Source organism: Hippocampus zosterae, chromosome 5 (genome assembly GCF_025434085.1).
Source record: "Hippocampus zosterae strain Florida chromosome 5, ASM2543408v3, whole genome shotgun sequence".
Lineage (NCBI taxonomy): Eukaryota > Metazoa > Chordata > Actinopteri > Syngnathiformes > Syngnathidae > Hippocampus > Hippocampus zosterae.
The window spans coordinates 9721751-9733860 of NC_067455.1; the positions used below are offsets into that span (position 1 = coordinate 9721751).

Consider the following 12110-nt stretch of genomic DNA (forward strand, 5'->3'; position numbering starts at 1 on the left):
TACGAGTACCAGTCAAGAGGCGAGCAGCGGCATTCTGTACCAGCTGAAGGCGCTTGATGGAGGACTGGCTGACTCCAAAGTACAGGGCGTTGCAGTAATCGAGCCGGGATGTGACAAAGGCATGAATTACTGTCTCAAAGTGTTCATTTGAGAGGAAAGGTTTTATTTTGGCCAGCTGTCTAAGGTGAAAGAAGCTGGATTTAACAACGGCACCAATTTGCCGATCGAGTTTGAAATCACTGTCCAGTTTAAGTCCCAAGTTTGAGACCGTTGATTTCAGATAAGGAGATAGGGGGCCCAAGTCTACAGGATGGAATGTACAAGGTCCACTGGGGCCAAACAATATCACCTCTGTCTTCTTTTCGTTGAACTTCAAGAAATTTTGTGCCATCCAGGTTTTGATTTCTTCCAGACAGGATAGGAGTGGCCTTAATGAGAAGGTGTCTTTCTTGCTCAGTGGGACATAGATCTGGCAGTCATCTGCATAGCAGTGGAAAGGAATACCATGTTTCCTTAAGATGGAACCCAATGGGAGCAGATACAGCGAGAACAGCAGAGGCCCCAGAATTGAGCCCTGTGGAACACCACATGACAGGGGAGCAGTGCGTGATTCAGAGCAGCCAAGGCTGACACAAAAGGTCCTGTCAGCTAGATAGGACCTAAACCAATCAAGAGCACTCCCGCCAATGCCCACCAAGTGCTGCAAACGAGTCAGCAGAATACTGTGATCCACTGTATCAAATGCTGCAGTTAAGTCCAATAAAACCAGACACACGTGGTCTCCAGAGTCATTTGCCAGGAGGATGTCATTAGAGACGCGTAACAGGGCTGACTCCGTGCTATGCATCGTCTTGAAACCTGACTGGAAGACCTCCAAGATGTTATGTTCATCCAAGAAAAGTTTCAACTGCATGTGCACCACTTTTTCCAGAATTTTGGAAATGAAAGGCAGTTTGGAAATGGGTCTGTAACTTGACAGCTCATCTGGATCAAGACCAGGTTTCTTGATCAAGGGTTGGACCACAGCATGTTTAAACTGTTGGGGAACTACAACAAGTAGTTGTAGTAGTAGTTGTAGTTGGGGACGTGTTGAAGTCACGTCGTTATTCTTGTAGTTTTACATTTTTCTTTTCTCTGACAAAATAGAACCACATTCTCATGAGATGATGACTTTATTCATGTTCATAAAGATTTTTCAATACGTTTTGACTGTAATTTGACATCGTACAAAATCATTTAAAACCCTGGTGTTATTTTTGATAACTACAATTAGTGCCATGTCACGAAATGTTAAATGGCTAGTCACAGTAGTTTGAAGATATTCGAAACATAAAATACTCAGAAGTACATTCTCTATAACATGATTTGCTTAAAACCTTCTCCGTTGAGCAGCTAAACACATCTTTAGCATGCTGCAAATTTGAAAAGCTTTTCAAGAAACATGCTTGGAGACATTTGAATCAAGTTAAGTGTTGGAGTTTGCATTCTTCAAAAATTTTACATCAATGGTGTCCCTTTTACTGCAAATGAATATCGGTTATCAGGCTCCTCGACGACTGAAATCCGCCCTGAACAAAAACATATCGCTCTATCTCTGTTTTTTTGTTCGTTCACATTTTCTGTGAAGAAACTGGGACCACAACATGGTCAAAATATTTGTCTCTTTCAGTACTCTTGAGTTTATTCTACTTCTTGCCTCTCAATAGCTTCATGAAAGGAAATGGTAAATTCGTTCGGTGAATTAAAATACATGACAAGGGGGAAAAAATGATTTTAAAAAACGTCTCAAGTTCTGAGGTTCCAAAAGGATGGCAGAGATTGCAAATGTCGGCACACGGTAGCTTCGATTCCTGGAAAGTCAAAGCATGTCTTTTAGAAATGTACAGCTGTTTTCTTTACGATTCTTAAAAAAAATGCTTTCGCACAGAAATGAAGACGTCTTTCCGGTTTTTAAACCAAACATTTTTGCTTTCGTCCCCTCGTTTCAACTGAAGTTCTTCCCTCCATTGCCGATGAGCTTCCCCTTTTTCTTGAGTCTTCTCAGAAGGCAGGCGGCGATGCCTAAAGCGCCACCCTTTAAAAAGCGAACAAAGTTATCTCCCACCAGCGGGCCCATGGCAAACAGCCCAGGCTCATTGGTACACTCAAAGGTGTACGGGTTAATGTCTATGGGGTTCTGCTTGCAGGAAATCGGCTTTGTGGGGTCTTGACCCAGATACTGGCCGTGGCCTTTGAGGAAAAACAAATTGGGGCTGGTCCCGATCAGTACCAGGGCCATTGAGATCTTGAATGCCTTTAGGGCATTGTTTCCCTGCAGCAAGCACTTCATATCAGACTGTAAGGAAACCACGCAGTGTCCCGGGAAACTTGTGTAGTCGGCAAAGTGGCTGACGCTCGCGTTACCGGTCATGCTAGCAGCCACCAACTGTGGCCTGGGGCACATCTTGGCGCAAACGGAAGAAGCAATACTCATCGTCTGAGCCCTGCTTGAAGAAGACGAGGGAACCGCATTTGTGTAGGTCTGAGAGCACATCATGTTGTAGACCTTGTGGTACTCTGGGTACAAGGTCTTTGGCAACTGTTTGAAGATGAGGTCGGCGTCATCGACACTCTTTCGAAAGACATGCAGCACTCTGACGTTGCAGCTGCAAGCGCACAGAACCGCGTCTGCGGCACTTAAGCCGGCCCCGACTATTAAGATTGGATCTGAGTTTCTATCAAGCTTTTGCAGGCTAATAGCCAAGCCCAGGTCGGCGATGCTGTGGTACACAAAGGGTAGGTCCTCTCCCTCCACGCTTAATCGAACCGGTGAATCGGATGCACCGGTGGCCAGGACCACGTTCTCCGCAAACAGAGAGAAGGGAACATGAGTTTTGTTCTGCAGCTGTTGGTATCCCCTGACTTCCCATAGAGGGCCCAGTCCTCCCTCGCTGATGCTTTCTACTCCATTACCCTCGAAGCTCTCATCTCCGCAATCATCCACTCTTTCGTCTCCGAAACGAGTGTGTCCATTTTTCAGATATTCCGTCTTGTGGTCCCGGCAGAGTCTTTGGACTGAGGTCACGTAGGTGTTGTCGACAAAATTCTTTTGGAGGCCTTTTAGCTTCACATAGTTGCGGTAATAGGAAGAGATTTCCTCAGGTGTGGCCCTGTCATTGGTGACACCCCTTGGAGGAAGAAAATGTCAATGAGCAAAGGCAGCAGAAAACAAAAGTTGATGGATGTTCTATCAGTACCTTCGTTTTACGCCGATCAGGTCCCTGTAGTTGACTCCGGGAAGCTCCATCCAGATGCCAAGACTTATAGTCAGCATGGAGCCTTCCATTGCCTGAAAAGGAAAAAGGGGGTGACTCGTCAAAAAAATAAGAGAAAACCCCAAAGTGCATACAAAATTATTGTATTGTATTGTATTGGCCCGAATATAAGACGTTTTTGGGATTTTTTTGCATTGAAATAAGACCGAAAAAGTGGGGATCGTCTTATATTCGGGGTCTAGACATTATACCCATTCACGACGATAGATGGTGCCAGATATCATTGAAGCGAATGCTCAACTTGACTCCACAGGCCTCTCAAATATATTGTTATAATCATTTGTTTCAGGTGTACTGTAATTATTTTCTGTATAACAATTAATTTGGTGTTCAAAAAGTCTTTTTTCAAACATGAGTTTTGAAAAAGAGGGCGTCGTCTTATAATCAGGGCCGTCTTATATTCGGGCCAATACGGTATGATTGAACTCACGTGCCAGGCTCCCCCAGGTGTTGCTCTCCCTAAGACGAGATGTGGGATGTGTTGCTGTTTGTCCCTCCTCCACTGAAGCACAGGAGGGTACTCATAGCCGTAGTCGGCGTTTGGGTGCAGCAGTGTGTCAAATAGCACAGCCACGGGGTTCCTTGACCGCCCCTCAAGACCTTCACTCAAGTGTTCGAGATCCTGCAGACAAAAAGCAACTGGGTTTGATGGGAATTGGTTGTGAGCAAACATTCTCGGTCTCACTGTGCATTATTTCAAGTCTGCTGTACTTTTACTCGATCCTTAGATCATATACAGAGTGCTTACCAATAAGTCATCTTCACAAAACAGAACACCACATACACACAACGGGAGAGTCTCAGTGAGGAGAGAAGTTTTGAGTCTAAGATACAGTGGTAACTTCATTCAAGAGTTTAATTTGTTCCGTCATTGAGCTTGTAACTCGATTTACTTGTTTCTAAAAATGTGATTTTTGGTTCAGGAGGACGCGAGAGCACCTGGAGAAAACCCACACTATCACAAGGAAGACATGAAAACTCCACAAGAAATAGTCTGAACTGTATTCAAACCCGTAAGCCCGCGAGATCTTTTTTTTTTTGCTGAAGAACATTTCTTGTGTTCTCCGTTTTTACCTGTTCAGTGACGGCAAGGTGTTTGGTCTCCTGCAGTTTTCTGTAGAGTATCGGGTTTGGGTGGACCGTTGTTGGGTCGAAGTAAGGTTTGTTGCCACTGAGCAGATACGACAGACAAATACCTGATGGTCCGTTTCCTGAACAGAAAAAGAGGAGCGACGAAGGAATTAGCGCATCACGGAACAATCTCAACGACTCAAATGATGACGATGTCTGCTGAACGCTAGGTGAGGTTCGCGGCAAGTGAATTACCTATGATGATGACAGGAACAATGGGTGGGTGTTCTTGTGGGTGAGTGGTTTCTTCTAGAAGAGGCATGACGGGAGCCTGAGACACAGTTGGCACTGTGGAGGAACACAAAAGTTGCGGACGTTTCCAATATTTTATTGACTGTAGAGCCTCATTGGTGCTCGTGGGGTTTTTGTTTTTTTGTCAGGACTTGATCAGTTGAACAGCTTTAAACTGTCCTGCTGTCATTGTTTGCGCACGGCCATATTGTCATTTTGATCTCATGATCTAACCCCCCCTTATATGGAAGCACCCTGTCACAAGATAAAATGCCAACCCTTTTCCCTTCCTGCCAGAGGGTGCCCACACCCCCTGGCCCATCCTATCGAACACCGCCTGAGGCCAGGCTTCCATCTCTTTAACCCTAGTGATGCTTCCCAAACAAAAGCCAGTTCTAATCAGATTTATATAGGCTGGGGGCCCTGTTATGAAACATTACTATTGTGTGTCGTGCATGTTTGTGTGTTACACGACGATGCCATTGTGTGCCCACCGGGCAGCAAATCCCCTCTGATCACTCCTCCCCAGCGGGCTCTAATCTCACTGTGTTTGTTGATATCTTTACCGCCCTCTAACACAACAGCAGAAATCTTAATCATGTAGTTCTTGCGCTCTGGCAGAGCCAACCATCAAAGTTCCTTCCTCTTAGAGAAGCTTCTGCCATAACACACTCATGATTTCCCTGAAAATCATGCCAGGTAGAGTACAACAGTATCCCTTTGGCCTTGTTTCTAACTAAAACCCAGAGGAACCTCAATTGACGGAAGTCCATTCATGTATTAGGGTTAGTTTGAATCGGTTAGTATGACTATTTATTAGTGTTACGACGGCGTGAACACTCCCTTAAAACATGAAGGACAGTGCCCTGGGCACTTCCCATGTATGCTGAGTATGACCAGGGCTAGAGTTAGCATGATTAGAATAAGTATGACTATACTTGCTTTCTCGTGATCAGTCACCCAAGAGAGAGTAGGACAGTACCATCTTGAATGAGTTTTACGGGTAGTATGACTGACCAGGGTTATAGTTAGTATGATTAGGTCGAGTATGAGGGTTAGTATGACTCAGATTAACCCCTTCAGGGCCAGCGGTTACTACAGTGGATAGCAACAGTGGACGTTTTATCAGCTTATCAGGTTGGTATGACTCAGGTTAGAATTCATATGACAATGATTAGGGTTATTATGACCATGAGGGTTAAGATTAGTGTAACCAGGGTTAGGGTTAGCTTGACCAGGATAAGCACTAGCATTAGTATGACTGGTGTTTAGATCAATAACTAAGGTCAGCACTCCCACAACCGGCCGTCCCGGCAAACACAAAAAGCTCGAGTAGAAAAGTGCTTCTAAATTCTTACCAAATTTCCCAAGCACATTGTACAAGCGGGCTGGAGTTGACCCGGGTTAAAGTTTGATTACTTTAGAATTGGGTTAGTGAGACTAGAGTACGGTTATGCTGTAGGATCACTGTATTTTACATTTGTAAACATTTTGTTGCCATTCAAGGCAGTTTAATTGCACATATGGCATGTCATGTTTGAAAAGCACTGCGCCTCTATTTGTGACCGGTGGGATTTTTGGCACCATTTAATAATAGCAATCACCATGTTTACATTTTTTATCCATATTTTTTTTTCCATGTTCTGATTATGCAAGCAGCAAATAATAAACATCAAAACATCTCTAATTAACTGACATATTGCTCCGCCAGCAAGCGCCTCCAATGTATTTCATTTTGGAACATATTACAATACAATACAATACATGCTGATTTATATAGCGCTTTCACAAACAAAGCCCTTAACAAAACAGTTCACCATAAAGTAAAATAAATAAACACAACACATAACATAAAACACGGACAGTAGTGCAGTCCTAACCACTTTTCCGTCACACGCTTTGTTGTTTGAAGCAGTTTGATATTGGCAGCCAATACCTCATGTACAGCAAATATTGCATCATTGAACCACTGAGGTGGTTCCATCTAAATGCACGTTTTATACTCTTGCCTTTTAAGTCTTGGGACCATATAGACATTTTAACTTACAGGTACAAGTAATAACATTCCACTAATTATCCTCACACTAGCGCACTGCACTCCATCATGGGATAGAATAACTCTTCGACTGTTAGATCCCCTCAGTTTGTTTTACAATAAACATCTTTTGATGTTCAGATTCAATGGAACATGGTGTTCTTAGGTTATTCATATTGTTCAACTACACCTACAGAATGTTTGCTTCTATAAATTGGAAAAAGAAAGGAAATCATTCCAGGCCTCGTTATTTGCGCATGCTACACATTCAAATACAACAAGAATGTTGCATTACTGATAAGATTTTTTCCCCTCCCATCATCCTGCTTTACACTTCAGTCTATCTCAGTCCAGCAGCTTGTCAAGTGCTTAGCCATGTCTCCATCATTCCATTATTGAGGTCGAACGCCAAAGCAGGGACGATGAAAAGTCCCATTCAAGGACGGCGCGTCTCTTACCGCTCTTAGGATGGTGTCTCTTCCTCCACGCTATGTCCTGTGATGACGACAAACGACGATTTGTGTGTGCCTTATAAATACGCAGATGCTTGTGGGAGGATCTATAAGCACAAGCCACGTAGTTCCATCTGATCGTCTGAGAATGGACCCGTTCTTCGGCGCCCGTGTGTCAGACTGTGTCCGTGTGGGATTAAAAATAATAATACGTGTCGTCACATGCGCATCTCCTCTGCGCCGGCAAGTGTAGGCGCGTTCACGCACGATTCACACATCCAAATCTGCGCATCCGTGCACGCTGATGCTCTCTGCATACTCCACGTGGGAGCGTGCACAGAAAGCCGGCTCCCCCCCGTCAGCACACCACAGGCCAAAACGACACCGGATTTTGGCCATCACAAATTTGTGATACAAACACTGCTTTAATAAACGTGGCCACCATCGATGTATTTGTTCAATCGTTTTATTTGAAGAGCAGCGAAAATCAGTCGTGATAGTTGAGACGATTTTCCCCCCACATACTGTACTTTAGTCGTATTTAGTTAGTTTTTGTTGTTATGGTCAGTTCTGTTCTCGTGTACATGTAGTCTGCTTGTTTACGATTTTTAATAAAATTGTATTGTAGTAAGATTTGCGCTTAATGTAGATTTTTCTCAGTATCAAATGTAGGGTATTTGAGTTTGAAATCAAAACGCGTTTGGTGATACAATATAATTACGACGTTTATTTGAGGACTTGAACGCAGCAGCACAACCATTGGCCAGTGTATCACAGCTTGCTATGACGTACTTTGATCACGTGTTCAGGAGAGATGCTACTTTATAACAACTAACCATAAAGCAAATTGACCTTAAAGCTTTTGGCCAGTGTGTGTTTTTGTGTTTATAAGCGTGTGCCTATATACCTTTTTTTTCTAAATCACCCAACTCACGTATTAGATTTACAGTTTTGAGTTAATTTCCCAAACGCGCCATAACTCGCTAGCAGGCTAACAAAGTCACGTGATCAACTCTCAGTGGTTTGGCTGGGTGAAGCGTCGTCCCACTTGTCCTTCTATCTAGCGCATACTGTGTAGCTGTTAGCATGTTTGTAGCATGCGGCTAAACGCCCGTTAAACATGGTGCACCTCTGTAGAATTCGCCTCCGTAAAGTAAGTATTACTCCGCCGACTAGTGTCCTCGCTGATTAGCAAATAATTGCAAGCGCTTGGTAGTTAATGACTCGCTACCATGCTGTCAGCCCCGAGTTGTCAAACGGTGAATGGATGCTATCTGCGTAAACCGTGTGTTACTATCATGCTTTTGAAAGTATAAAATTGAAACATTTAAAGGACAACAGAGGATAATTGTGCATGTTTTCATCGATTTAAAACAGCTCTCGTGATTTTGTGAAGTGTTTTCGTCGAAATGCCCCTAGGATCAAGAGGTTCAGACACACACTGAACGGAAACAAACAATTTTCGATCCCATTTTTCATGCGAATGCATCCACTTCACAGGTGTGGCATTTTAAAATGTTCATTAGACAACATGATCATGCACAGGTCTACCTTAGTCTGCCCACAATAAAAGGCCCTTAAAAATGTGCAGTTTCACTTAATCGGGGGGGGGGGGGGGGGGGGGGTTGTCTGGGGACAGAAAACCAGTCAGTGCTTGGTTGCAGAAAAACAATGAGTTGATAGGTGTGACGATTTGAAAGGCACCTCAGGCACCCTACTTACAAATAGGAATAATACGATCACATCCGATCTGTTTTATTGGTGATAAAAATGTAGTTTTTAAGACAAATGTCATGACATGTTTTTCCAAAAATCTTTTTCAGTATGGAAATTTCGTGGACAACCTTCGACTGTATGTCCGCGGAGGCGCTGGCGGCATGGGCTTGCCCCGCATTGGGGGCCACGGAGGAAACGGGGGAGACGTTTGGGTGGTTGCCACAAAGAGCATGACCTTAAAGAAGGTCAAGGAAAACTACCCTCACAAACGCTTTGTAGCCAACGTAGGAGGCAACAGCAGGTGGGAGCGTATAGTCTGGATGCTTAAGTGGAAGTTTTAATGAGGACGTATAAATGTTTGCTTTGTTTATTTGGCTAAAAAAGAGCTTTGTCAACAGTGTGCGTTCACTGAAAGGACAGAGAGGGAACGACACTGAGATTTTGGTTCCCGTGGGTGTCACAGTCACGACTGATGATGACAGGATACTCGGTAGGTCAAAAACCGCCTCATGTCATATGCTCGTATTTTGTCTTCCTTACATGGTGTATGCAGTTTGTTGTCGTCCTTAGTTTCACAAGGAATGAAAAGGGAGCAATTTAAGTTTGAAAACAATACACTGGTGCCACTGTGCTATGTTCAAATATTAAAATTTTCCCATAGGGAACAATGTGAAAAGAACTAATCACTTCCAGGGTCATACTATTAACAATAGAGGTCGTGTTTTGTTGAACATTTTAACGTTTCTGCCCCCCCCCCCCCCCAAAAAAAAATGGCAACAACTGTTTCATGTATTAGGGTTGTTTAGCGGTGTAGCCCTGTCTTGTCACATATTCGGATTTTGCGACTTTACATAATCTCAGATTGCTGAAGATTTCATTTTTTGCTGTTTTTGTGCGGAGACAAAAGTAAAGTATTACTTTGGCACCATCTTGTGGAATGTTGTTGCTGTTTGATTTCCTGTATGAATACTGTCCTGAGTTTGAGATATCCCGTATTGTTGTCAATCGTTGAATGTCTCATGAGCTTCCCAGAAGTGAAACCGAAAGTATGTTTCTGCTTCTCTCCCTATTAGCTACTTAGAATAGTCCACGTGGTCTACTTTGGCATTACAATATAACTGCATTTTTGCGTTTGAATGCCAAAAAGTTACTTGTGCACTAAATACTGAAAGCATCGTAAAGCATCAACACGATTGCTTCGAGCATGTACACAGTCCTACACCCATGTTGCATAGACGCCTGTCTTCTGGAGTGAAATTACTCAACGCAAACAAAGCACCTCCACATGAGGCTTTCCAGGCCAAAAAAAAAGACCTCTCAAATATAGACACCAAAAAACTGTCAGTGAATTCAAGTTTACAACTACTGTATATCAAAGATTCCACCAGATGACACCAACGTAATAATGATTTATTTGTGGGTTCACTCTTTTCCAATTGTGTTGCTGCTCCCCCATAAGGAGACTTGAATGCGGAGGGTGATCGAGTACTTGTGGCCAAAGGAGGACAAGGAGGCTCCTTCTCCTCCTCCTTCCTGCCCAGTAAAGGCCAGTCGAAGCTTATCAGGCTGGACCTCAAACTCATCGCTGACATGGGCCTGGTGGGGTGAGTGCACAACGTCAAGAGTCTCTTACGTTCCATCAACTCGCAAAGTGGCTTGTGAGAACTTTTCTCTCCGTCAGGTTTCCAAATGCGGGAAAGTCGTCTCTGCTGACTGCCTTGTCGAATGCAACCCCTCAAATAGCCAGCTACCCATGTAAGCGCATCTGCAGTAATCATGAATCATTAGAGCTGAACATTCATTGTCTTTACAAGTGCCTGTTTTTTTTTTGTTTGTTTTTTGCAGTCACCACATTGAAGCCCCAGATTGGAAAATTATTGTACGAGGACCACAACCAGGTGTGAAAAATTCCTCATCATTCCTTGATGTTACTCGTCATGTGCTGATCGCTTGTCTTTCGTCGCCGGTCTAGATCTCTGTCGCGGACCTCCCGGGCTTGATCGAAGGCGCTCACATGAACAAAGGGATGGGACACAAGTTCCTCAAGCATGTGGAGAGAACCAAGCAGCTGCTGTTTGTGGTCTGTGAAACATTAATAACTCATCAGCACTTGATGGGGGATAAAGATTCAACACATACATTCTGGTTTGTTCGGATTTGGGAAAACATTCCCATCGGAAACAATGCAAATTCTCAGAAATTCTTACAAGCACTGATTTTGTGAATCATCGACACGCATGCGTTTCATTTCCAGTTTTGTTTGAAAAGGTGATTTAATTTATTTATTTTTTCCCAGGTGGACGTTTGCGGCTTCCAGCTCGCAAGTCAAACGCCGTTCAGGTCCGCTTTTGAGGCCGTACAGCTGCTCACCAAGGTCACAATCATCAGGCGATAACGAAGTCACTCTTTTTCTTCTCTTCGAATTTAATCCTGACTCGTGTGTCTCTCATTTGCTTTCCAGGAGTTGGAGCTTTACAAGGAGGAGCTTGTGAGCAAACCAGCCCTACTGGTGGTCAACAAGATGGACCTGCCCGAGGCCGACCACAAACTAGAACAACTGAAAGAGCAACTCCTCAACCCCGAAGGTAAACGCATTAGGCTACGATAAACGGGTGCTTTTGTTGAACAGACGTTAAGAAACTATCTGTGTGGTGCAGAGTTCTGCCATACGTTGCCCAATGACATGACACCGAAGAGTCACTTGGCGTTCAGGCACGTCGTTCCCATCTCCGCCGCCACCGGGCTCGGCGTCGACCGTTTGAAAGCTTTCATCCGAGAGTCGCTGGAGGAAGAGGCCTCCGAGGCCACCGAGATGTTCCGGCAACAAAGACTGCAACTTCTGAGGCAGCGCTCACGATAAGCGCGTGGACTTGTGTACTGTATGTTACGCAGTTAACAAAATATTCGATACACCTCCGATTCAAGGGCTGCATCGAAGCATTCTGCCTTTACAAAGAAAGCCATTGTAAAGGATTGAAACGATCAGAGAGCTCATGATATTGTTTCAAGATTGTACTTTGTCATGGTGAACAGTGACACTTGCAACTGGGAGTTATTTGATATTCAAGTATTCACTATTTCGCTGAGATATTATGTTGATTCTACTTTTGTTGTGAGAATTTCCCTTGAGGAAATATATCTATTAAAATTAATTTTAAAAGAGTTTCCTTTTGCAAGACCTAAAACATTTCATCACACCTCAGATGCTAGAAAAGGAGACCATATTACGTT

General features: G+C 43.8%; 2 protein-coding genes across 2 annotated transcripts; one reads left to right on the top strand and one right to left on the bottom strand.

Moving 5' to 3' along the window:
* Positions 1-1153: 1153 nt before the first annotated feature.
* osgin2 (oxidative stress induced growth inhibitor family member 2) lies at positions 1154-7475 on the bottom strand. Its single transcript, XM_052064912.1, has 6 exons — positions 7170-7475; positions 4641-4733; positions 4389-4525; positions 3745-3936; positions 3237-3328; positions 1154-3167 (listed from the first exon to the last, which is right to left on the bottom strand). Exons 2-6 carry the CDS (start codon positions 4705-4707, stop codon positions 1985-1987), a joined length of 1671 nt encoding a protein of 556 aa, XP_051920872.1. The 5' UTR covers positions 4708-4733; positions 7170-7475; the 3' UTR covers positions 1154-1984.
* Positions 7476-8062: 587 nt separating this feature from the next.
* Positions 8063-11770, top strand: gtpbp10 (GTP-binding protein 10 (putative)). Its single transcript, XM_052065834.1, has 10 exons — positions 8063-8316; positions 8987-9180; positions 9278-9369; positions 10339-10483; positions 10561-10634; positions 10725-10777; positions 10852-10959; positions 11176-11253; positions 11341-11464; positions 11537-11770. The coding sequence occupies exons 1-10, from the start codon at positions 8284-8286 to the stop codon at positions 11737-11739; spliced, it is 1104 nt and encodes a 367-aa protein (XP_051921794.1). The 5' UTR covers positions 8063-8283; the 3' UTR covers positions 11740-11770.
* Positions 11771-12110: the final 340 nt, after the last annotated feature.

Coding starts and splice junctions, on each gene's coding strand:
- osgin2 (XM_052064912.1), bottom strand. CDS start 4,707: ATGCCTCTTCTAGAAGAAACCACTCACCCACAAGAACACCCACCCATT. Junction 3,937..4,388: donor ACCTTGCCGTCACTGAACAG/GTAAAAACGGAG, acceptor TTTTGTCTGCAG/GATCTCGAACACTTGAGTGA. Junction 3,329..3,744: donor CACCTGGGGGAGCCTGGCAC/GTGAGTTCAATC, acceptor TTTCCTTTTCAG/GCAATGGAAGGCTCCATGCT.
- gtpbp10 (XM_052065834.1), top strand. CDS start 8,284: ATGGTGCACCTCTGTAGAATTCGCCTCCGTAAA. Junction 8,317..8,986: donor GTAGAATTCGCCTCCGTAAA/GTAAGTATTACT, acceptor AATCTTTTTCAG/TATGGAAATTTCGTGGACAA. Junction 10,778..10,851: donor TGTACGAGGACCACAACCAG/GTGTGAAAAATT, acceptor TCGCCGGTCTAG/ATCTCTGTCGCGGACCTCCC.